The following is a 27301-nucleotide window of genomic DNA, read 5'->3' on the forward strand; positions in this document are numbered from 1 at the left end:
CCCGTTAAGCTCAAACCAGATGCTTAGTGCAGAATGCTATGTTAGCCATGCTAATTAAGTTTGCCTTTAATTTTCTCCATATAATAATAAATAAATAAATCTCCAACATTGTCAACAGCAAAGGACCTCCATGACATTATATCCTCCATGCTTCACGTTGGGGGTAAAAAATTAACTAATGGTCTCAAACACACTAAAAGGCAAAAAAAAAAAACTCCACTACATAATTATTGATTAGGTGTTACAGGAATTTTAAAGAAAGACCTTTAAATAAGGAGGATCAGATTCAAAACATCAAAGGTTAAGTTGAATTTATTGTTCTTGTACAAGAGGAGCGTTTCACAGTGCAACACACTAAAGGGGTTACAGAGAAAAAGGCTCTCTGAGGAGCTCTGACAGTTGGTTCTTACACATTTTCCTAAAGATGGGCTGTCTCAACCCCTGTAAATTGTTAACATATAATTTGCATATAAAGCATATAAATAGTTTTCTTCAACATATCCCCCAATGAGTAGCCAGTATGTCCCCAATCTAGATGTCACCTCTCTAACATGTCCCTGACCATTGTTCTGTTCTGGAATCCCTCTATTTATACATTAACCTGAACTTTACCTTACCCTGCTAGTTTCGGTAAAACATCAACAAAGGGAAGTGCCTTACAGACATGTAATAAATAGGAAACAATTTTTTTTTTTTTTCAATAAACAATCAATAAATATTAAATTAGAAAGTGTGACCAAACTCTTGAGTGTGGTCGCTATTGGTAGATTATTGATGTAGTAGAAAGTGCTCTTACACTCTCTAACAAACCTCTAACAAAGCAGGCTTTTCTTTTAATTAGTTGTTTACTCTCTGCTTGAGTTTCACTAATTAGTCAGCTGCTGTATTTATTGCCCTAATATCTTATGAGATGGCGAAATGCAGTTCATTCATTACTGATTTGAAAAACCAGAGGAGCAGGATTATTTCTCATTTACCTCTCAATTGATTATCAATCACAGTCCCAATAATGATGCAGGCAAACCTTTTTACCACTGAATTTTTGTCATGTGAATGTCTTTGTTTTTGTACCACCAAAGCACCATCTGTTTGTTTGAGTTGTCATGAATGTGAATGCTGTTTTGGATTGTGGTAATTGATGCATTGCCTAACTTGTGCACACACACCGTGAAGGAATTCTACTAAATAAAAATGTATCTGTCTTTCATATTCAAATAGAAAACCAAACTTGGAAATTTTTGAAAAATTAAACATAAAAAACAAATAACAGCTTGTTTATACTTTTTATTTTATGCTGAAGTCAAAAAGTGGAAATCAAAAGATGGTCCACAGACGGTGTCCTGGTGTAATCAGAAAGCTGCTGATTTCTTTTCAGTGACAGGACCTGATTTAGTGTAATGAACATCAACATAAGTTTTCAAGTAGCAATAATTTTTTAAAATAGCATACAGTGTAACATTCTGTAGTATCAAAGTAATTCAGTGATAGTTGTTGGTATCTGATGGTACACAGCAAAACTTTCAATAGTTAATTCAGTTAAATACATTTCCAAGATCTCAACATAATAAAACAAGACCCACAAGCCATTGTTGTTTTTTCTTGTTTTGGATTCATAACAAGTTGTTTTTCCATTTTCCAATTTTGTATTCCCAATTAAATATGAAAAGAACAAATGATACACGGATTAAGAAACACTAGCCAGTTTGCCTTTATAAATGCAAATCCCTCCAGCATTTTCATTTTCAGTGTTTCTCACGCATTTGGCTTTATTGGAAATTAATCCTCAATACGAGACCCTACAGTAGAAATACGACATCATTTATGAGTCTTTAAGTTAAATGGTTCATAAAATAAAGGGTCTCATATTTAGGCAAAACTCCTGCAAGCCTTTGTAATTTAATTTAAGGTATTTTTCAACGCAGAGTACATTATTGATGTAGTAGAAAGTGCTCTTACACTCTCTAACAAACCTCTAACAAAGCAGGCTTTTCTTTTAATTAGTTGTTTACTCTCTGCTTGAGTTTCACTAATCAGTCAGCTGCTGTGGTCTATGTCTGGAAGGGAAACCTGCATACTTTATCCCACATGATTCAACACATGCAGTCTCCTCTGCGGCCCTCGACAAACATATGCTGGCCACATAATATACATGGTCTAATTAGTGTACAGTCCCTGGGCTCGCCCCAGATCTCTGAGACTGGAACTGAAAAGAAAGGCTATAAAGATAAATTTGGCTTGACATGAAGCATGCTGTGGTAACAAGCCTACTCAATTAGCCCCCTTGACTCAGTTAAGTTGAAACATACCCTCAAAGCAGTATGGACTATAATTGTGTGAAATATGTCAAATACAGTGCAGATAACATAGATTTTTAGAGTTAGCAGAGGCATGATTTATCTGTTTCTCCCTCTTGTACAGACACATTGCATTCAGTTATTATTAGGTGCACAAGTCCCTGTAAAACACTATGTTGTACTGGGTGGATTATTTCAGAACAAATCTACACACACACAACGCAAAATGCTATAGGTGCCCCACCCCATCCTCATCGAAATGATGAAGCGAGGGTGGAGAACTTATAGCATTTTGTTCTTCCCTGACAGAACATTGTTGTTGTTGTTAATTTACTTTGTTAGTGGGATTCCCATCAGGAACAACAGGAAAATTAATGTGCAGTGTGTTTTTTGAATAGTAAATGTATGCATGTGGTGCACACATTATGCTTATTGCCTTACATATTTGCTGGCGATTTATTTTCATGAGAGAATTAGAAGAATACATCACCTGTTCAAAACATTCCTACACTGTGTTTATATTATTATTATTTTTTCCAAGGAAGCCATAAAGCAAAGTCCTTGTACAGAAGATTACAGAAAATAACAGCACCTCTAATGTTCAGTTGATTTCATTTCTTTCATTATCTGTATCTCCTGTCTATTTTGGTTGATTCCTATTCCTATCTATGGCTGCAGTACGCTTATACTAAGCCACCTGAAATTGAAAATATGTCTTTAGAAAGTCTCGGAGTCAATGAATATAAAAATTCTCATAACCCTAGTTCTCGAGATTTAGACCCTATGATATTAACATAAGATCTGTACCTGGAAAGCCTTACTGGATACGGAGGAAATGTAAATGTGAGATGTAAATACGCATGTATTTGGTACTGTGATCGGATCACATTTGGAGGTGGTCTGGCGTGTGGTGTGATCGGATCTCATCTAGGTGTGAATACAACAGCATGACCCTGTTCATGCTGAAACAAATCACCTTTCTACCGTTTGCCTCTTTCTACTACCTCAAGATGTTCTGGATAAAGCCAAAAGCATTAGTTTAGTTTTCATTTGTCTATAGTGCTGCTGTCCATGACCTGAAAAACATCTGCAGGTTTAGATCACATTGCAGGCTGAATGGCAATAATAAGATGCCTATAATACAAGGTGTAAATATAAAGGCTGTTAGGATGTTATTATCTTGATAATATATCCAGACCACATGGTAAACCAGAACAGATGAGGTCTTAGTGCGGATTCTGCAAAACTATCATTTAGTGAACATGCTCAGAATCGTGTAGTGTAGCTGTGGAGAAGAGAATCGCCCCACACATTTGTTATACATTTTTTCAATCAGACAAGCATTAAATAGCGATCTGATAATTTAAGTGCAGCAGCTCAACAATTGCATTTTCCCCTGTAACAGGTAGCATTTATGTTTGAATAACAATTGTATGCCTGTTCAGTTGTGTGACAACAGAAACAGAGAAATGTGTCAACAAGAACATCTAGATTGTGCGTTCAGCTACACTGAGACACAGTTCAAATGTTCAGGGAGAAAGGAGGAGGATGATAACCAGGCTGTCGGTCTTACTCCTTACTAGATGATAGCTTTAATGCACAATTTTCAGGTTTGCTGAAGGACAGAACAGAAAAAACGTTCCATTTTCATACTGCTTTACCATTTCACTGTGGAAAAATTCTCCAGAAACAACATTAAAAGACCAGTGTGGACACAACTTGTTTCCATATTTGTCCTTATTAGTGTGGCTGTATTGTACTCTGTTGGGACTCGGGGCTCCTGAACATCTCGTTTGTGGCCATTAATTTAATTTAAAATTTTGGCAGGTGATTAGTCTTAAATATGCACATGATTGCATGTGTGCAATCTGGCCAACTCTGTGCACACATGAACACACACACACATACTCACACAGAGTCACTTTCAATCAGCTGGTCACATTATTCCAATAATGAGTTTTGTTTTATCACAAGCAATTAAATCTAGGAGGATGCTGAAGGCTAATGTGAGCCACCTTTATTCAGCTCTAAATGGAAATATGCTGTGTTTGTAGCTCTTTAACTGTCTTCTAAGGCAATTATGCAACAACAAATGATAACAACCACAGATTTAGAATTATACAGTGTGCAATTCTGTAACCTCAGATGATGGTTTTGTGCATTCTTCAGGTTGTAAAAGACTACAGCCGCATTTAAACTACATAATTTTACAGAACTGATGTCAGTAGTCATTTATACTATTAACAATGAGGTCAATCTACAGAAACAGGCTCATGTAAGTCTATATAATAGCAGAGACATCTGTGGGGGAAGCTGTGAAAAATGTGGCTACAGTGCTAGCCTGCTTCCTGAAATTGCTTACTTACACCATTCCACAGCATGCCTTGGCCTGTGAACGCTATCTACACCGCTATACCAATATTCTGTCAGGCTGCAGCTTATTCAAAAAGGACTGGATAACACATAGTCTAGATAAGACATAGCTTATGTTATCAAGAGTTTCAACGCTGAGAATAATAACGTTCACTTTTGTTTGCGTCTCTTTTCCATCACGTTATCTTGTTGTTTGTGCGTTGCAATGTTTCTAAAATATCACTGTTTATGTTTTAAGATAAAGTTTGAAATTCACAATGTTATCAGCAAAAACTCCATGACTTAATCATGTTTCTACAGTATATACGTACATATGTCTTCCATCTTTTCCATCTTCAAGTTGGGGGGGCCTCATTTGAACTTGCTCATGCATAATCTCTGCAGCAGTCTGATGAAATATAGTTGAAAATATCACCGTCCATTACATTTTCAACAGTGCCATTCCTCTTGCATCCATAATCAAGGAGGCAGAGAAATTTGCACGTCTCGTTTGTTTTTGAACAGTCCTGAGTTACTGTGTCAGTAAGTGACAAAAAAAATCCATGCTATTCAAGTTGACCTTGACCTCTTTACAAGGTTTGATTTTTCTTTCTTTGCATGACAATGTTATATACATGATGTAAGTTTACAACTTACAGATTGCTAAATCTAGTGTTGTGTTGTGTTGTGTTCTACTTTTCTATTGAAGTAGTTGATAACAGAGGTAGCACATTTCCTTTAACCTTAGTCCTACATTGAGACGATAGTGTTTGAATTAAAGTATTCTCTACTAAGTTGACAATATTCTGTCAGGATGATTTACTACCTTTTATGTTTGTGTCATGATCCGCTCCTGGCTTTTCATCCCTATTGCCAGTTCTGCAAGTACCTGCCGACCACGCCCACCGTAGTGCAACTACCTTCACCTGTGTTCCCTCACCTGATTTAAACCCACTCTTCTCTTTCCGCTCAGTCTCTGCCAGATTGTCTTTAGCAGTATGCAAAGCTCTCTCACGTTATTTTCCAGATTGCTTCCTTGGTTTCAACCATGCATGTCCCTTACCCGTCTTTGTCGTCCCTGCCAAGGTAACCTGAACACCCTTCTGTTCCCTGACTCCTCTGCCTGCTCGCCCCTTGTCTGTCTCAAGTTTGGTTGGATTCCCTCCCTGGAGGTTTCTGGACTGTTTTGGCTAGCTCAGTTTGTGGACTATGCTGTGGATTTTTATGACCCTGTTTGGTCAATAAACTGTTGAACTGTTCCAAGGCTGGTCTGTGCTATTCTTGGGTCCAACCTCACGCCCATTATAGTACAATCTGGCCAAAAATGGACCCAGCTCAGATTGACAACCGGATATCTCGGATGGAGGACATATTAAAATCAGCTGGTTGCTGCTTCTGCGGCCGCCTCAGCAGAGAATCAGCAGGGCCTGGCACGTGTGGCATAAAATGGCAAGCATCCATGCACGCATCCAGTCTCTGGGGCTATCACCTGCTTCGCTGAGGGCCAAATCTTCATCACTGGCTTGGGCAAGCGCTGCTGCTCCACCACCTGTCTCAGCAGGAGTCGGTGCTCCTCTCCCTTCGCCCCCTGAGCCTAATCCGGGAGCACCTGAGCGTTATGACGGCTTTCTCTGCAACTGCTTCATCTTTTCTCTGCAACCACTCATCTTTTCCTCCAAGAAAGCCAGGGTGGCTTATACTATTAACCATCTCACTGGGCGGGTGTGTCTTTGGGGCACAGCTGAGTGGCAGAGGAGGACCCCTGCCTGCCATTCTTTCCAGTCTTTTGCCAACAAGCTCAGTAGGGTCTAGGGGCTGCTACTGGACGAGAGTTGTTGGATCTGGTTCAGGGGAGCCACTCAGTCACGGACTATGCTATAGACTTCCACACCAAGGCCCCCATGTGTGACTGGAACCTGACCACTCTCCGTGATGTCTTTATGCGGGGGCTGGCTGGGTATATTAAAGATGAACTTGTAGCTCATAAACTGCCATCTTCACTGTAGGGTCTAATTGAGCTCGCCACCTGTCTTGACCTCATTGATTCAGGGGCCAATGAGAGCATTATGGACTAGGCCCTCGCTCTCCGGCTTGGACTCCGCCCAGAGAAACTGCTGGGGATATGTGCTGGGGAGGGTGACGTCTAAAACCAACCCCTGTGTGCATGCTCCTGCCGGGGGGCCACAGTGAGACCATCCAGTTCCTGCTCCTGTCTACTCCAAGCCAGCCTGTCATCCTGGGGTACTGCTGGCTTCGCAGGCACAACCCCAACATTGATTGGACTACCTGTTCCAACCAGGAGTGGGGAGAGACCTGCCAGCGGACCTGCCTCAGGACACCATCGCTGTCACCTGCTTCTCCTGTTCCTGCTCCAGCCCCAGATCTCACTGGAGTTCTAGCAGTTTATCATGACCTGAAAGAGGTGTTCAACAAAGCTAAGGCCACCTCCTTGCCACCTCACCATCCCTATGACTGTGCCATAGACCTACTCCCGGGCACTTTGCCTCCCAAAGGATGCTTCTACTCTCTCTGCCCATGAGAAAAAGGCCATGGAGGAGTACATACAAGATTCCTTAGCGGCAGGGATCATCCGCCCTTCCTCTTCACCTGCTGGTGCAGGGTTTTTGTTTGTGGATAAGAAGGACAAGTCTTCTGATCTCACTTATGGACATTGTCTGGTGACAGACCACGGACTCCCACGATTACTTTAACTCAACTGTTAAGTTTGAGATTTACATGGACAGTAGCAGCTGTCATGGCTGTATGTGTGGACTGCAACACTTCTTACTTACAGTTGAAGAATGAGATCCACCGACTTGAGTCTGAGCTCTGAAAAAGGGACCAAATGATTGAGGGCTTTATCTCGGTTACCGCTGCCCAGTCAAAACATATTTCATGTATGCAGTCCTCAACAGGCAACAATGCACACTGGCTCTTTACCTTTACCTGCCCGGAGGTGCTTCCAGGTGAGGAGAGCGGCCTCTAATTGGACCGGGAGCCGGCGTGAAGGGTGGCACCACCACTGCTGCATTGGGCCTTGATGCCACAACGCCGCTGACAGCCTGTCAGACACCACAAGCTGATCCAGAGGTCTACATCAGAAACGGGCCAAATGCTCCTGTTGCTCCTTGACCCAGCCATCCTGGATGGAAGTGGTGCGACGTGGACTCAGGAGAGTCTCAGCTGGTCTGCATCCACAACCTTCGTTGGCTATCTCCAACAGCTTCACTGTCCTCCCGGAGGATGCTTCCGTCCATCCTGACGCTGCACCTGCAGCTTCCACCTCACCTGGCCCTCAAAACACTTCAGCTGTGTTTGCAGCGAGCCATAAAAAGGCTACTTGTCGCTCTACAGCAGTAAATGACTGCCGTAGGTTGCTGAAGGAAGCCATGATCAGGCGGTCTGGGGGTCTCTCTGGAGCGAGTCTTAAGCAGCCTCCTCGCCTCTGACCTCCTGCACAGAGCCCCCACATAGCGTCAACTGAACGTCCTCAGCATTGTTCAGACAGCCCAGAAACTTTGGCCCCTCGACCCCTCTTTCCCCCCACCACGCTGATCATTGGTGACTCCATAACCCGGGACATTCGCTTAATTAATGCAGCCACATACTGTTTCCCTGGAGCCACAGTCCCCCACATCCTGGATAAACTTCTGTATCTCATGGCCTTGAAATCTGAGTGCACTAAAAGTGATTTGAATCTTCTTTTTACTGTTTAAAAAACTCTGGAAAGTCTGTTTTCATATCTGGCCCCATACCGACTCTGGGTCGTGGAGTTGACTGTTTCGTAGACACTTGCCTTCCCATTTGGCTCCAATCGGCCAGCAGGATGCGCAATTTTGGTTTTATTGACAATTTTAACTTGTTCTGGGATCATGACTCTCTTTTTACAGAGATGGGATCCATCCAAAAAAGAGTGGTAGCCAAATGCTATCTGCTAAACTTCAACATGCGGTGCACACCTTTTCATGTGACTGACTCTTTACATCTCTCACACCCCCTCCGGCTTCCCTCCTGCCACATGCACACACATCTACTCACAGCCATTTCTCAGTTTCTTCTAACGGTCCTACATCTCCTACTCCTGCATCAAGACATATGGGATACATCATTGCCAAAGACTGCTTACAGATGGATCCACCTAAGGTCTCAGCAGTGACCTCCTGGCCGGGAGACACGCAAGCAACTGCAGCGTTTCCTGGGGTTTGTCAATTTCTACTGCCGTTTTATCAGAGGTTTCAGATCCATTGCCTCTCCCCTATCGGCCCTCACCTCATCCAAGACATCTTTCCGCTGGACTGACGAAGCGCAAGGCACCTTTGACACCCTCAAGACTCGCTTCTCCACTGCTCCCATCCTCCAGATCCCCAAACCTGAGCGCCAGTTCATTGTGGAAGTGGACGCATCCAGCATGGGGGTGGGGTGGTTCTGTCTCAGTGATCCAATGTCGACCAGAACGTCTACCCCTGCATCTTTTTCTCCCGCCACCTAACTCCCATGGAAAGGAACTACGATATTGGTAACAGGGAGCTTCTGGTGGTGAAACTGGCCTTGGAGGAGTGGCGCAGCTGGCTAGAGGGAGCCAAAGTGCCATTCATTGTATGGACTGATCATTGCAACCTGGAATATATTTGATCTGAGACTGAATTCCAGACAGGCCCGTTGGTCACTGTTCTTTGACAGGTTCAACTTCACACTGTCCTATCAACCCGGGTTTCGTAACATCAAACCAGATGCACTTTCCCTGCAGTTTCCTGAGTGTCCTGATGAAACAGTGGAGCCCTCCACCATTGTCCCAGCCTCCTGTCTCGTTGCCTCTGTCACTTGGGAGATAGGAGAGGGTGCGGGCTGCCACTGAGGACCAGCCTGGTCCTAGTTCCTGTCCAGCACCACACACCGGCTCCCACCTACCAGGTTGGCCAGAGGGTCTGGCTGTCCACCCATGACCTGCCCCTAAAGGTGGAGAACCGCAAGCTGGATCCTAAGTTTGTTGGCCCCTATCCTATCGCTCGCACCTGACGTTCCATGTCTCCAGGATCAAGCCAGTCTGAGGGAGTCCTCTGGTTCCTTCCATGCCGCCTCCACCGCTGTCAGGCGCCTCGCTGCCGTGGATATGGAATGCAATATCTTGTGGACTGGGAGGGGTACGGTTCCTGGGTGCCGGCTTGGTTCATTGCTGCCTCTTCCTGCTCATCTTTCTCTTCTGCTACAGAGGACGTGGACTCTGCTGCCTCTAAAGAATTTTGGTCCAAGGCTGGTCTCAGTCTGTGCTATTCTTGGGTCCAACCTCATGCCCATTACAGTTTGAGCTCAGTGGGCAAGATTTTTCGATTTCAGCTTTCTAGTTTGACGTCATCACCCACCAAAGCATACAAATGTCAACGTTTGCTTTTGGATGTTTGGAAATGTTGGTTGCACATTATGCTTAGGGATAAGCCAGATTAATGTTTATCAAGGGAGCCATTAAAATGTTAGAAAAAATAAATAGAATAGATTTTTTTTACTCATAAAGTCCTAATTTTATTAAATCAAAATCATGGATTTTCATAGGACTTTAGTGAAAAAAAACTGCTGATCTAATCTTCAACGTGGCCATAAAACAGTAATATGAGCTTTTTCTGATGAAAGAGATTATGTGTTGTGGGAATTGAACAGGAGGAAGGTTTCAGGGCATTATAGTATCAGATATGCACTGATGCTCATGGGAAACAACTCATCACACCATGTGGTGAGAAGGCAGGAATAACAAAGACTGTGTCACTTGCAAGCTTTTCCCATTTTTGCTTATAAGCACTTAATGATGCTCAGAGTAAAGCTTTTTTTTCTGTTATTTGCCTGTCAGTGGGCTGTTGTAACTAATTCTTAGTTTTCTCCTTTCTCTGTCAGGTGGCATCCCCTTTATCCTTACCGGGGAACTGTTTGAGCAGTCCTACAGACCAGCTGCCTTCATGATTGCTGGCACCGTAAACTGGCTGTCCAACTTTGCTGTTGGTCTCCTGTTCCCATTCATTCAGGTCAGTTATCTCATCTAAATGTATATGCATGTATGTACACATCCTATTACCTCAACACAAGATTACAACGTCAGTAGAGATGCTTCAAATAAACAGAGGTGGGAAGTAACAAGCTATTTCCCGGTACTCAAGTATTTTTTTGTTTGGTTTGTTTGTTTGTTTTTAATTTTAATTTAATATTATTGTATATTATTATTAATATTCATTTTTTGAGATGCATATCAAACATGACAGACGAAACATGGCAAAACAGCCAAGAATGTTCACATTTTTGCCACTTTTGCAAATAAACAATTGACACTTCTGTAAAATGATTTTTGCCACTTTTGCAAATAAACAATTGACACTTCTGTAAAATGAGGCATCTTACTCAGTAAGTCACTGCTGCATTGTCAGCTAAACCAAATGAACATCAGCTATGTTGCTTCAACCTTTGCAGTCCATTAAAGCTCCTCGCTGCAGTGGCTACCTGCCACACCATGCTGTTGAGTGGTTATGCTTGCTTTCATTATTTTGTACTCCTATCACATAACTTTTCTATCCTCAGCTCTAATTGTTGCCAGCAGGGTCAGTGATCCCTGCTAATTTATAAGCTTTTCATAATAATATTTTGTTACATCAATGATCAGAGTGCTCCTAACCGAACCTGCACAGCCAAATTTTAAAGAAAATATGGACGATAATGAAGGAAAAACTGGGATTGTGGATTCCGCTCTCTTACTTTTTGCAAGATAGATTTCATCACTTTGCTCTGGCCGACTCAGCTTTGGTGCTTTTAAAATAAGAGCTGACCTAACAATACAAAACATGGAAATTAAATCACCAGTCTTGCTTTACTATAAGTCAGTTTGATCACGATCTTGGCTGGAAGAGCAGTAAGAAAGAGCAGCTAAACCACAAAGGGTTTCCACCAGGCATTTGTTTTTATTATGCAACCAGGAGTTTTTATTTCCTCTGTTAGTGTGACTATTTGAGCAATTATAACTGCAAGATATTTATATTACACATAATGTTCAGTTTAGTCATTTTACAGTAAAAACAGTGGTGTAATGTCATATGTGGCTCTGCAGGGAGTTTTCCAATGTTTACACTATAACCCTGATTATATCATCAAAGTTGTAGTTCTCAGATTTGGCCTGATAATTAGTATATTTTTACCAGAAATCCTGCACCATAAACTGAAGAAATTGTTTGGGCATTTAGGAGGTGGAGGTGACTAATGTCTAATGAAAGCTGATATTGAGTTTTAGGTTTTTGTTCAATGCAGCGGTTAACTCTATCCACATACTGTAAGCCTGTGCTTTACTTGCACTTTACAGATGTTACATGAAGTGTCCCCTCTTATACACATCAATATAAGGACCTGGTTTTGTGTTGGTCTGTGAGCTCTGTCTCAGCCTTTGACTGCCCAGCAGCACTGTGGCTGAACAGATCCAGTGACTGCGGATGTTGTACTGCTGACGTGCTTCTTTGGCTGCTCGGCCTTGTAAGCAAGGTGTTGCTGGTGAAACATGAGACACGAGAGGAATTCTGAATATATTGTTGTTTGTTGTTTATAGTATATTGTTTGTTTTAAATAAAGTGGTCCGATGCTTTTCCAGTACAGAAATACCTGCTTAGCCCACTATCGTGTTTTTAGCTTTTACCTACGGTAGCCGGTACCTACTATTGCTGCAAATAATAGAAACACTGCAAAAAAAAGAAACGCTGCTGCAAATAAAAGAGGCTGCAAATAATAGAAACACTGCAAAAAAAAAGAAACGCTGTTGCAAATAAATAGGGCTGCAAATAAAAAAGGCTGCTGCAAATAAAACAACAACAACGATGCAAACAACGGAAGTGAATTACCGGGGACTATTATTGCCGGTGCACCGGTGTTTTTTATGTGAGAGAAGAAGAAGAAGACCAAGAAAGAGTAAAATAAGAAGAAGACATGAAATAAAAAGAAAAACGAATGAATAAGAAAATGAAACGGTTAGTGTTTACTGTCGCTACGTGACTGTACTTGTCAGTGTGTTATAGTTAGGCCATGTAGCCCCAGGTATCAAGCTGAACTGGAGGATGCTGTGTGCGAGAGAAGTACAAGTACAGTCACGTAGCGACAGTAATTACTAACCTTTTCGTTTACTTGTTCATTCGTTTTTCTTCTTATTTCTCTCTCTCTCTTGGTCTTCTTCTTCTTCTCTCACATAAAAAACACCGGTAATAATAGTCCCCGGTAATTCACTTCCGTTGTGGCTTATTTTATTTGCATTGTTGTTGTTTTATTTGCAGCGGCATTTCTTTTTGTTTGCAGCGTTCAGACAAAAAAGCCTATTAGTGTCCGAAACTCAAATGTTTTTCCTGGAAGCTGCAGGGTCCTTTTTCAACTTCTAAAACCTGACTGTTGCTCCAGGTGGCTTCACATCACTGCCTCGTCTCATTTTACCTCCTCTGTTTCTCTCCTTCCGTGCCTCTCTCTTTTCCTCTGGACTCACAACTTGTTTTTTCTCTTTCTCTCACTGTTACCTTCACTCTTTAATTCACTTTAAACTGGAGTACATTGTGTTTGTATACTTTGAGAATTGGGTTTGGTGATGTTCAGAGAATATTGCTTGGTGCCTGTTTTGGCCACTTGATGGATTGCTTGTCTATTATTGCGTTTTTAAACTGAATGGCTTACTTTATGTTAAATTGCAAAACAAATGATTTCTTGGCACTATCAAAGTAGCAAGCAGGGCGGGCTGCTAGCATAAATGGGTTATGCAGTTGCTTAGGGCCACAACTGCTGGCGGGTGGCACACATTAACTTGGACTTATGTTGCTCACTCCTTACTTTCTATGGTGTTAAGTTGACTGAGTCGCTCGGAGGCTGCCCACCCTCAAGCAATGACCATGAGACTAATGAAATTAAGCCTTTCACATGCTCTCACGCCACACGTCCATTAACCTACAGATTCATATTTGTCGCTTCCCGCCTGAATGTCTGCATTTTTGCTGTCTGTTTCTTGTCCACAGCATTGCGCTGCGACGTTCATTCAATTATGAATTGTGCACTGTGTCACAGACCTGTGTTGTCATTTTGAAAGGCCGTTCCTAGCCACAAGTCTCTGTTTTTATTTCCAAAAGGTTCCAGGCAGGCTGTGGCTGAAGTTACTTCCAGTTTAGTATAGAGCTATTTTATTTTCAGAGATTGCATTCTGAGTTTGTTAATTCTGAAATGTATGCTCTATATTGTGCACTCAAGAATTCCTGGAGTTTAAAAAAAGTTGTGCCTTTCCCATGTACCTCCTGCAATCTGTCACATTTTCTAGATGTAAAAATTACCACAGGCAAAATGATAATGTGTCCCAAATTTTAATTTACAACTCACTATGGAGTGAACTATCAGGCCTCTACTACAATATGACGGGAGTAATGACCGAGGGACTTTCTCAATATCAGTTCTTTAGGTTCTGTGGTGTTGTGTGGAGAAAATGATAGACAGGATGACAAGAGGGCATAAAAGTGAAATCTCAAGGCGGCAAACTAGATTCCTAAATCTTGGGGAAACATTATGAAACCTTTTCGGTGACATTGTTTGTACAAGCCAAGAAGTGTAGGTCACCTCAGACCAACAATAATTCATATACAGTACAACGTTCTACATGCTCTTTGTCTGTGTCTTTGTGTGTTAAGTTTGATATTTTCTGCTGGGGCCTTATTTGGTCCCAATATTGCAGTGATGGTGAGTAATCTATATATTGGTAAACCGTTAAGCTGCATAGTTTTTCTGCACTCAAAGGCAGGACTCGAATAAAGGCTTTTCAAACAGTTAAAATTGGATTTATTCATAAGAGACATAGGATTAAAAGGCCGGATCAGGCTTTCACAGTGGAGTGGGACAGGCAGGTTGTGCTAGACCATCAACAACAGGACAGAACAACAGGAAAACAAATTTAAGTGGCGCAGGGCAAATCAGGCAGACAAAACTCAGGTTTGGCTGGACTCCAGAAAACATGAGAAAATTATAATCTTGGCCATAGCACCTGTACCACATAGACAAACTGAACGATTTAGGGAAGACTGCTGTGAAGACTGGGGTAGTTATTCTGCAAGAGCTTGATGAGTGGATGAGCTGCAGAAGTGAGATGGAGTCACATCCAGACAAAACAAATACACAGAGAGAGGACAAACAGGGGAGCAACATGAGACACAGGGGAGCTGAAAACACTATAGGACAGTCATAATGACATAACCAGAACAGAACAAAACAGACTCTCAGGAAATCCTGCATTCTTCAAACAAAAAAAGGTATAATATTTTTACTTATCCATACCTACAGCTGCAAAGTCCTATAACTTGGTGATGATTGATTCAAATACAAATAAAACATGAGTTAAATTTATTGATCTAGCAGCTAGTTTTCTCCTCACAGAAAAGCATCAACATACGCAAGGAATCCCCATCATCACCTCATGCCCCTACTCAACATCCATTTCCTCCTTATCAATCTAACACAAATGCCTGGCTGGCCAGAAAAAAAGGTAATGCAAAGTGTAATATGAATAAAGCAAAACAAAAACAACCAGAGATCCATAAGGAACAACAGAAAGAGGGAATTTGGTATTGTCCAAAGCTCAGAAACTATGCCGAAAGAAGAAGAAGACAACCACACAGAACCTTTATATAACATGGAATTTAAAGAAAGGACAAAGGTCTCTATTGTGAGGAAATTTTCTATTCTAGCATGCCATGTATGGGGTTACACAGGGTCAAGCATACAGTATGTCTTGATGTCACTGTAGGAACAGTGTTAAATTCAAATCTTTTGTCAATTTTTTACGTACATTTGTAATGTCGCCATCCTGACGGTTGTTGCTGTTTCGAGTCTCATAAACTCGTACGGGCTTAGGACAGTGATGATAAGATTTTGTCTTTGTGTTTGAGCGCACAGTTTGTGCCACTGAGAGTGAGACTTATCTGATGTACCATACAATTTTTCCACTTGGTCTACAGGACCCATCTCCCATGCATTGTCTCCTTGTACTCTTATCAGTTAGCAGATTTCAAAGCACATAGAGTTTAAAATGAGTGAAGTCTGCCAGACACTTGAAAAAACTACAAAGTAGTCTATAAGTGCAGGGAACTGCTGCACTTTCTAAGTTAATTCAGTGTCTATAGGAGATAGGAACCACTCCTGTATTGCTACATTCCCAGGCTACATGACCATCCAGACAGACCCCAAAGAGATTAAGTGCCGCATGTAATCTGCTCTGAGTCTGAGGAGTCAGATGTTCTGAATTGACACCCCTTTTAACAAGCCCTAGAATAGGATCTGTGGCCCATGAGGACATTAACTCTTCTACACCTATAATCCAAACTAATATCCTCCACAAACCAGTGTGAAAGACCCTGACAAGAAAAGCTTAGCCATGTCAGGGCCAGACCATGATCACTCAGAGTGGACAGATAAAAGGTAATATAGAAGAATAGAGTGGATATTAGAGGAGCACCACCAGCTCTATTAACATGCAGAGATGGGAGGAACTCATCACCTCAGGCACTAAAGCAGCTTGGACAGCTCTGGGACAAACTGATGGACTGTATTCTACGGTGTGCCTGGCAAGGCCAACCCCGGGAGCAGAGCTGCAACACTTTGTTTTGCACTTTCTTAAAATGAGGCTCTACCCATATAATTACCAGGGGGTTAAAGAAGATGAGTATGTGATGTCTCCTCTTATGTGGAGCAGCACAGCAGAGAGTGCAGACCCCTGCATGGGCCGGTGTGGGTAGTGATGAAACCTGTTGGACATACCAATATGGCTGCCAGACAGCCTTTGATAGAGGAGAAGGCTTATTCTTCATCCATCATGTCCTGCAGGAAGAACAGCATATCAGAACAGTAACTGGCCTGCTGTTTCACCAATTATAAACATGTGTCACTTTGTGCAGCAACTGTGAATTCTTTGAACAGTTTCCAACATGACAGTAGGCAGACTGCCAGCGTCCTGATTTAACTCCTCACAAGTCAGACCGAGGGTTAACCATTTAGTGAGAATGCTAAATTCATCCATGCACCTTGAATATAAACTTTTGTTCCCCTGGCTGTGCTGCAGGAGGGGAGTCATATAGCAGTGTGGACACTGATAGTTCATTTGTGAAAAAAAATTGTTATCCACAGTGGCCTGCAGGTACAGTATCGCTGCCAAACCAGCTGACAGCCTGTGGGTTTAAAGGATTCTCCCTGGACAGGAGGTCTGCCACCATGTTTGTGGCTCCTGGGACTCGAGTTGTTTGCAGTGACAGGAGTCCACACTCTGAACCTGTGTGCCTGCTCATCAGGGTGGGCAATGCAAGTTACCAGAGTGATGTAACATGTTGTAAGGACTGATTATTTCTGGATTTCATTTTCCCTCTAAATCTGGGAATTTATATGCATTGAATTAAAATATATAACAATCAGATTAAAAACTTGCCGAAAATCTTATTTGAAAATTGTGATTTGCAGCACAAACATTCCCCAGTTCAAGAAGTATCACTGTTTGCTTTTTAAATTACTTAGCAGCACTCTGGTGCATAATAAGCAGCTCATTTGTGTTTCCTTATTTTTTCTTCACTTTCTGTTATATTAGCTGTACTTGTTTGCTGGAAACTGTGGTGAATAGTGTCTTCGTTGGATAAGCAATCAAAAGTGAAAATGAATTTTCTTTTTTAAATACGAGTCTAAATTTGTCACAAAAACCTGTTCGTGACAGAACAATGCAATCGAAAATCCATCAGCAGCTCGGCCGTGTCTCTACATGGCTGAGCCCAGACGGGATTCTGAAGTCACCACCACCAGTTAATTTCTATTACTCAAAGACAGAGAGACCAGTCCCCTAGCATTCAGTTCTGAATTCCTGCTTGGTTCAGAGCCAGCTGGCTCACTAGAGTATTCTCCAGCGTAACCACTTGTATGGATTTACGACAGCGAGAATACAGGCCAAACAAGCTGTATTATCTCAGGAGATGCCGAGCCCTAGAATTGGATGCAGAGCTCCCGTTTGTTTCACCATTTGTTGTACCAGAAATTGCTCAGAAATTGACAAATAGTTCCAGAAGAGAGATTTATTTTTCTTCAATAATTTCTTTATGTTGTGCCTTTTAATTTATTGTACATTCCAATTCCCTCAAGTCCTTTAGGCTATATTTCAGTATAACACATATTGAGATACTGCACTGTCTAAATAAATGCCCCAAGTATGTTTGTTATTGATGAAAATCTTATTTCCACAGGGTGGTACAGGGTCTGAGGCTGATTTACTTTGTCAGTACTGACACTATTCCCAAAACATAATGAAGGGCTCAACTCATTAGAGAGAAAGTAAAACAGTTGCTGTTTTGGTGAGCTACTGTAAATGACTTGAGCTGCTGAGAGGGGCAGAAGCTGTAACTTTGTGCAAACTAGCAATAAACAGCCCGGAGGATTTATTTGGTTTGCAGCAGGAATGAATAGAAAATGAGCCGGGAAATTAGCTTGATTATGTGCATTTGCTTTTTTTATTAGGCTGCAGAAGGAGAAATGAGGTCTGTTGGGAAAAACAAAGTGTACCATTGCCTGTATATATATTCTCTCTGTCTCTCCCTCTCCGCCGTGCTCTTCCTTCCCCTCTGATGTTGAGATGTTTTGTAGCTAGTCTTTAATATCTCGGCAGGCGTCCTAAATGAGCACATTCTTCATCCTAACTACACCGAGTTAGATCCAACTGGCTGTAATATACTTTGACACTTTATAAATCATCTTTCACAGACCCGTTTCTTCCCTGCACGTCAAATCTTTACTCTGAACTCAACCATTAGATGATAAATATAAGTCATGTTCCTGTAAAGATCTTCTGACAACGCAGTCAGGAGAATCATCGCTCTATATGTTAAAGCTGTTTATTTTTATGGTTACCATGACCATCTGTTTATGAACAGAATGCTGCCATAGACAATCATAGAGGTTGTTATTTAATTGCACAGAGGAGAAATCAATGTGACATTTTAGTTTGAAATAGTCACATCAACACATCAGTCTGCCTCTTCATTTTACTGCCCACATACTTGTGCTCCAGCCTTGTGCTGCGATCTCCTTTCTCTCAAAGTGCGTTGTCCTGCTCCTTTCTGTTTCTCTACAGTCCCTTTCTCCTAAGGACTTCAGGAAGACGAGTACACTGAAAAAATGTTTGGCTAAAATTCAGGACTACAATTACATTTTCAATTACATAGAAAATTTCCATCCATTTGTATTACATATGCTTAATATAAATTAACTGAAGCAAGTAATAAGGTTTATATACAGTAATAGTACTAATAAACTCAATGTGCTTCCACACACAGTAGTGTATAGTAGTAACCAGGTTTATGCATCCAAAATTAATAAAACCAATTTGTTTGCCCAAACCCGGTGAAAATGAATGTAGTCATTTGGAGTTTATTAGTATTATTCTTTCTCAAATCTTGTTACTTGCTTCACATCAAGTTTATTACTCAATTTATATTAAAAGCGTGTAATTCAAATGGATGGAAATTTTCTATGTAACTGAAATGCATAAAAATTAACTTTTTTTTTTCATCTGTTGTTCCTTTGACCTTGTCTACATTTTAGGGCAACCATAAATTGACCCTTCTGTATCTTAATCCTTCACTGTCTCTTTGTCTTTTTCTTTTTCACTCTCTCTCTAACATCAATTTCACAATTAGTGTGTGAGCTCTGTGTTTATTAGCTGCCTCTTTTCCAGGCTCCATGTATATGTTTAGGCTTTTTCCTCTATGAGCTACCTTAGATTTTTAGGTTAAATGCTTCATAGATACTTTCCTGTATTAAGGTTTGTTAGGCAATAGTTTAGCAATAGTAAGTATTTGGAAATACTTATCAACTTTCTTGCCACTTTTAGATTCATACCACTCTCATGTTTGTGCGTTGACATTGATTCATTAATGTCTTATATAGTCTTACAGAGAGGGAAATATTTAGACTATACTTGTTACCTATCTACCTCACAGTAGGTTTTTCAATTTTTTTTCAATGATTATTTTTTTGGCCTTTTATGATAGGACAGCTAAAGATAGACAGGAAGCAGGGGACAGAGAGAGGGGGAACGACACACAGTAAATGGCTGTCCGACGCGGGATTCGAGCCGGGGCTAGCTGCAGCAAGGACTGTAGCCTCTACACACGGGGCGGCCGCTTAGCCCACTACGCCACCGACTGCCCCAGGTTTTTCAAATTTAAATTCTTTATTTCATAGTGTGAGGGAAGTTAAGTCACACTGCCTGTTATAATTGCCCTCCGTACTGAGGACATAGTTCAGCTCAGCTTTTTATAGAGGCAGAACTTTGCCCTTGGTCATAATGTCCCACTTGTCCCTCATTAGATCCTAATGACATTTGACATTTCAATCTTCATGAGTTGAAAAAAATGTAATGTACTCTGAAGTTCATGACCTCTGAAATCCACAGTTTTCTTAACTTATTCAAGCTTCTCCTCACTTTTCCATTTGCGCCTTCATTTGTAGAAAAAGCCTGAGGCTTGTTTTAGCTGCTTAAAAACAATCATTTATTGTTAATACCTGGTGCAGGAAGTGTTGCTTAAGGCTTTCATATTTCTGAGATTTTTATTTATTTATTTATTTCACACTCTGGCACAACAGTTGTTTTGCATAGCACAACAAAATACTTCACTACAGTGGGTAGGAAATATCTTCATATTAATATGTTTATGATTAAATGAATAAATAAGGTACACACAACGCCTTATTAGATACCTTATTTGAATTCCAATCTTGGGAACATGATGGAGAAATATTTCCTGCAATGCTCCCTCAAAACATTGGCTGACTTAAACTGACTGCTTACATGCATAAACATTTTAATGCTTCAAAGCTCTGAGAGGCGAGGCATTAATACTGGTGAATCTACACATAAATGTCTCAGCTTAAAAAAGACACAGTTTGAGTAATTGCATTTCATTTGCTGCATATCAAGTACTGAGACATCAGGTCGCATTATGAATCCATAAAAAGAACTATAGAGACAGGTGGCTGAATTGCTGTTACACTCACCTGCTTAATCATGTGTTAATCAGTCAGTATTAGGGACTTAGAGATGTTACACAGATCTCTATGTTTCATAAATCCTATGCCTGCATTTTCATTTAAATGACTCTTACTGCTAGTAATTTGTTTAATCCAGAGGCTGTCAGCCTTTTGCATGTCTCAATCGCATCTTTAGTCTTGTATTGAATTTTTCAAACACTCCTCTGTGGCTAGAAATAGAGTGCATGCGTGAGCATCATGGCAGGAATGAGTCTGACCTCTAGTCGATGCAGTTGGATGCAGGCATTTAGCCCCAGGCATTCATCAGGACGTTCGCAAGCAAGTATTCAGTTACAGTCGCTCTCTGCTGAGGATAAGCACAAATGACATGAGCACAGGATGTTTCAGGCATAACCTTGTTAAGTTCTGAAAAACAGGAGCAGGGACTCTGAAATTCATTAAAATATCACTGTGCTGTATCCAACAATAAACTTAATGTGACGGAACTATACAGGAAAGTCTAATTGCTTTGTATTACAGTACAGCCATCTCCATTACATCATGACTTCATTGAGTGAACAGCATGTCTCATTTCTATTCATGCACAAGTGCACACGTACAGTTTCCGCATTACAGCTCATGTCATTACATGGCATACTCCTACTGCTGTAGCTGAATACTACAGTACACATGTCATAAAAATGATAAACCACCACAACCAACATTAGAGATCGATGGTTAGTCAAGATAAACAAAATACTTGATGAGGTAGGGAGTGGGGGGGTGGTAAATGCAGTTTCCGCTGAGCTTTGCTATAGATGTTAACCGCTTGCAGTACCAGCGGTGAAAAGTACAGATTTAAAGTACTTTCCTTGGGTTTACCCCTTTTATGCAATCTTATACTTCTCCACTACATTTATTTGCTAGTTACTTTTTTCAGATTACAGTTTTTCATTCCCTTCCTGATCAGTAAAAACTATGTATGCCTAAATGTGGTAATTTTGTTTTGTAATAAACAAACTTGAGTTAATGAAAATGTAACCTTTTAGGTTAGAGATGATGATGATGGTATTTTATTTTTTGGCTATAGATTATACTACCCAGTTAGCTAAAGTAGTTAAAATTACCTCACCGTTTTTTCTCTATACCTTTGATACTTTTGTACATTTTGCTGATCACATAAGTGAGGTTTTGAATACAGGACTTTTATTTGCTTACTTGTAGTTATTTTCACAGTGAGTAAAGGACCAGAAAACATATTCCACCTTTATGCTGAGGTTGCTTGCTTCTCCTGTGACCTTTACGTTAAACAAAATAAAATAAAATAAATTGAAATGTATTATTTAAGCCAAACATGCACACGCATGCACTCACACACAGGCTGGGTTTGTCTTACTGTAACTGTGAAAGGGCAGAGAGAAACAAGGAGACAAAATTCAGGACAGAAGTTTCAGAGAGTAAAACTTTGCTTGCAGCATGTTGGACATTGTAGTGACATTGCATTGACCTTCTGTCAAATGTTTTATGTCCGTTTCCCTGGCAGCCCCTGCAGTTAAACCTCATTTTGTCCTTTCAGTCAGCTGCACCAATGTGCCATGTGTGGGAGGCAAAAAGCGAAGAGAGAGCTAAAATAGCTAAAAAAGGCATATGAAATGGTCATATAGTGGTTTCTTAGAAGAGGAAGTTGTAATTCTCAAAGGATCAGTCGATACGTTTTTCTTTTACCTAAGTCTTATCGATTTTACACAAACACAAACAAGCTGACAAGTGGAGAAGCCTAACAACGGAACAGATCAGAGGGGCGACACATACCAGTACTTTCACTCACACTGATTACAGGTTTCCTGCATGTGATAGCTCCCCAGTTTTCACAGGAGGCGAACAGTGTGTGTTATTTCTAAAGTGTAAGTATCCAAATACAGACACCTAAAAGTACCCTGTGGCTTTTGTGACCATTAGTGGTGCTGTAGAACAATGTTTTGATGAGCACCTCTTGGATTGTTTCTATCTGATGTTCTGCAAAAAGTACGTGACACACATTTCTGCTGATTGCAGACAGAAAAAAAGAAACAAAGACCTCAAGACAGTGTTAACAAACAGCTTTTAAAATTGCTTTGCAAATGTTTTATGGGGTAGAAAATTCACTTCAGAACTGCAGGATAAAACATTATGTTGAAAAAAATGTTTATATTGTGAACTTGTGAACTTGTGGCAGTGTTATGCAGGGGATACACAGAAGTGCATTGAGTGCTGCTTGCTCCCTTTCGGCTCCTATGTTGGACGGTTCACACCGTGCACACCACGGCATGGTACTCCATGATCAGCTTGCACTCATTCGGATGACTGTTCTATTTTCTCCACCAGCCTTGAGTAAATCTGTAAGAAAAAGAAAAAAGAAACACATTGATAATCTATTACAAGCGATATAAATTATCTAATTTGGATGAATGATGAAATATCTATCTCATGCTTGCCAACCCATTTGCTTTTTTTATCCCTCTCCCCACTGTTCAGTTTCAATTTCGATTCCCTGCCCTTCCACTACATTTATTAGAAAGAGTATCACTCCTGTTTGTGATTGTGCATTTAAGATGATATGCTTATTGCGCATATTTGTCAGTTGTGTCTCAGCATTGCATTAAAGACAAGCAGACACACACACAGGGAGGCAGGAGAAGAGCCGATGTGGAGAAATGTGCCAGGTTCAAACACAAATTGACCTGTCACTATGCTTTTGCTTCCTGTGTGTCCCCGGTGTTAGTGGAAAATTCAGGATCAGCAAAGTCAGTATCCTCAATCATCTGGGAACCACGAATGTCTGTACAAAATTCCACAAAAATGACAAGAGTTGTTTTATTTTATAGATTTGTATTTTAGTCTGGACCAAAGTGGTAAACTGACAAATAGAAAGACTCTAAAAACTAAAATAAAAAAGATTTAATATCAAGCTATCAATCAAGTCAGTTATCACTATAAAATGTGCCAAAGGTTTACTTGAGTTTACTTGTCACTTTTCAAATGTAAATACTTAAAATTATTATACAGGGTTAAATTATGACACATTTTCTTGCTTTGTCCGAGTAATAGCATTTTGTCCAATATTAAGCAATTACTAGAAAACTTTGTAGTAAAATGCTTCGACCATCTCATTTCCATTTTCATTTGTCATCCAGTTTTTCTCTATGAAGCCCCTGTTTAATGTAGATTTCTCATTTTGATGGATCAAAGTATTCAAAGGCTTTTTCTTCTTTTCATTTCTTGTAGCGTTTACCTGCATTTTGTGCCCAATTAACACTCACACTATTATCAGGTGGGAGATTCTGTTACAGGAATAAAAAATCAGTTCTCTGGAAGTAATTTTTAATTTTTAATTTCCATAAATGTTTTGAACTCACAGCCGTTTCCACTTGACAGATATTTTGGTATGTGTAATCCTATAAGCAATCTCTCAGTATTCATTAGTTTTAATGATCAGAGGGGGCTTACTGTGTTGTCAGGAAGGTGCCAGATCTAAATTGGTATGTAGAACCTCATCTGGAGAGTGTCAGCAGATCCACGGGACACTAATTATACATCTCAGCATTGTCTCTTTACATTGTCACCTCATTCCCTAATGCCTGATGGGAACTAGTGAGTTTATATACATATGAACATATGTGCATGTCTGCCTCACTCTGTTACATAGGAAGATGGAGAGGAGAGATGTATTGTTATTATAAAAATAGATGGCTCCTTCAAGTTGATGGATGTACAATGAGATTGGTGGCAATAGATGTCAGTCAGTGGAAGGGCAAGTAGAAGTAGAGCTGAATATGTAATTAGACAGATAATAGAGGCATACACCAAAGAGGTAGCGATGCCACAAGGGAACTAGAAAGAAATGGATTAGATGGAGATTGAGGTAAAGAGCGGAGGAGGGGATAAGGCTGTCCAAGGTGAGGAGGAGTGTTATTTTTAACAAGTCAATGCCACAAATATTGCTAGGCTTACTTACTCCTAAGTACATACTGGGCATAACAGATCACAGCAGTGACTCAGGGGTTACTGACTGGCACCTGAAAACCGCTGTACTGTCACATCCCTTTACTGTTGATAGGCGACCTCTGAGGTGTCATTTGATCTTTTGCTCTGGCTTGTTTGGAAACTTTTTGGGGTTTAAGAAGAGGAAAATTAAAGCCCTCTTGGCAATACTAAAGTGTACATTATTAGTAGGACGTTTGTTGATTGCCTAATTTAGGGGCGGACGTGTCTTGTGGTGTATTCAAACATAAAACTATGAATTTTCCCCTCACATTACTCACTGGATTTTTTTTCATTGATTATGTGTGAGTAAATATTTGCCCTTAATCTGGGGTACTACAGCAGTATGAGTCCATAATTTTGCCTGTGATTTTATTTGCAATAAACAGATCAACGGGACATCGAAATAACTACATCATGATCGTGATTTGTAAAAAAAAATTGAATTCATATTTTGACAAATAAGCAACTTTCAAAATGCTTGTGGAGGTTAGCATCTACATTTCTTCCTGCAGACAGGTTGAGAAGCCAGTGTGAAGATAAATCCACTTTTTAATAAAACTTTAAAAGACAAAGTTTGATTCTCCTCCCGCCGGTGAATATCTCCAGATCAGAGCGTTGTGACTCCAGGCGTTTATTTCTCCAGGGCTCCCCAGCACTCAACAGCTGTCTGTCACATTCTTTTCATCTGTGTTGCCTGTCACAGTTGGACATGAATTTGAGTTCTTGCATTCACTTTGTATGTAGTTTGCTAGTGTAAGTGTTCAATCAGCTTTTAATGTAACCATTAGAGGTAAAGCTGTGACAGTTTTGAGTTTATTTTGTGTTTCCTGTTTTATTTTGTGGTTCTCGCTGTATGCACTTTGCATTTCTACTCCCTGCCTTGTTTTCCAGCCTGTTTTTGATTAGGCACCTGTGTTCCTTTGTGTTCAACACGCAAGTATTAAAGTTACCTTAAAAACATTAAAACTTAACAACCAAAACCCAGAACCAAGAACCAAATCGGAAACAGAGACAGGAAAACAGGCAGGCTTCAGACACACACAAGGACGGACGAAGGAACAAAATAAAACACAGGAACTAAATAACCATGCAGGACACCAGGTGAAACTTATCAGGGACAGATGCATAATCAAAAACAGGCAAGAAAACAGGCAGGAAGGCAGGAAGTAGAAATGCAAGACACAGGCAGGAGAGAACTACAAATAAAACAGGAAACACAAAACTCAAACCTGTCACAAAAGCGGGCGGTCTACTATTTGAAACATTGGCTGCTCGATTTCCAGCTCCTTCCAGTCCACATGTCAAAGTGTCCTTGGGAAAGATACTGATACTGAATCCAGTGTGTGTGTGTGTATGTGTGTGTGTGTGTGTGTGTGTGTGTGTGTGTGTGTGTGTGTGTGTGTGTGTACTATGCTTTCTGACGAGTTGGCACATGCCAGCTGCTTCTAGTTCATGAATGTGTGTGTAAAGCACTTTGGGCATTCAGAGGGCTAGAAAGGCAGCTGTATAAAATGCAGTCCACTTACTATTTACCAAAAAATACACAACTGTTATTTGTAAACCCAAAGAACCTACAGCCATGGACAAATTACAAGACAATGTGGCTCTGGACACAGACATGTAAACAACACAAGACAGAGGAGCAGGACACAAGGGCATTGTTCTGTGTCTTTGTAGTAGTTTTCCATCACTTATAGTTGCTTTTTGTTATTTTATGGTTAATTTGCATCTCTATCAATTTGTGGTCGTTTGATTGAAATATCACACCAACACAACAGTCATACAGAGGCTGTGACACTGACAAGCCAACTACAGGTGGCACTTTTGTCCCCTCTAGCCACCCCCTTGTCCCACCTCTGAGCTCAATCAATAACATAAGTTGAAATCAATTTGATTGAGTTTAATAATAACTTATTGCCTCCCACTACAGAGCATTGTATTTTATGATTCTGCACAATGACTAATTATCCATTTAAACAAAAGCAAATCAAACATGAAGCATACAATACTCAGAGGATGAATGATGCAAATACAGTTAAAAAAAAAACATTTGTTGCAACAAAGTGTTGCCTTGTTGTGATATCTACAATCAAACACAATTTCTTGGGACAATAACTTCTTACATTTTCCCTATGAGGAAATCATAAAATGTTATTTAACAGCGGCGCAGCAGCTGAGCACATTTAACCACTGCTTAGAGAGATTTTGTGTCGTAGCGATATGTTGAATATCAAGCACCATCAGTTTGTTTTCAGCTGACACACTGACTGCAGACCATTGTACTTTGTCCGATTGCCTTATTTTGAATTTCTGTACACACGTCTTATTTACCCTGGCCTTGTCTTGCTTTTCTCATGGATCTTTGTTTCATTATGTGGGTACAAATTCACATTGGGAATACATAGGCTGGAAATAATGGAAACATATGGTCTATGAATGACAATAAGAACATTAGCAGAGAGAACTAGCAAGGCAATTTTTCTTTAAGACATAACCAATTTCATATGTCGTGACATAGTCCTGGAAGTTAATAAAGCTAAAAAAAATGAAATGAAACATAAGAACAGTTTAGTACAAATGACATTGTAAATGTTGGCCAGGAG

General features: G+C 40.5%; 1 protein-coding gene across 7 annotated transcripts in view; it reads left to right on the plus strand.

Annotated features, from left to right (window-relative positions):
* slc2a9l2 (solute carrier family 2 member 9, like 2) overlaps positions 1–27301 on the plus strand; it is a 122785-nt gene that overhangs the window by 90800 nt on the left and 4684 nt on the right. For all 7 annotated transcript variants that reach the window (XM_027279023.1, XM_027279017.1, XM_027279018.1 and 4 more), the window contains one exon: positions 10530–10657. In XM_027279023.1, coding sequence (XP_027134824.1) covers positions 10530–10657 — 128 coding nt within the window. The remainder of the gene's footprint in view (positions 1–10529; positions 10658–27301) is intronic.

This window comes from Larimichthys crocea, chromosome VI (genome assembly GCF_000972845.2).
Source record: "Larimichthys crocea isolate SSNF chromosome VI, L_crocea_2.0, whole genome shotgun sequence".
Taxonomy (NCBI): domain Eukaryota; kingdom Metazoa; phylum Chordata; class Actinopteri; family Sciaenidae; genus Larimichthys; species Larimichthys crocea.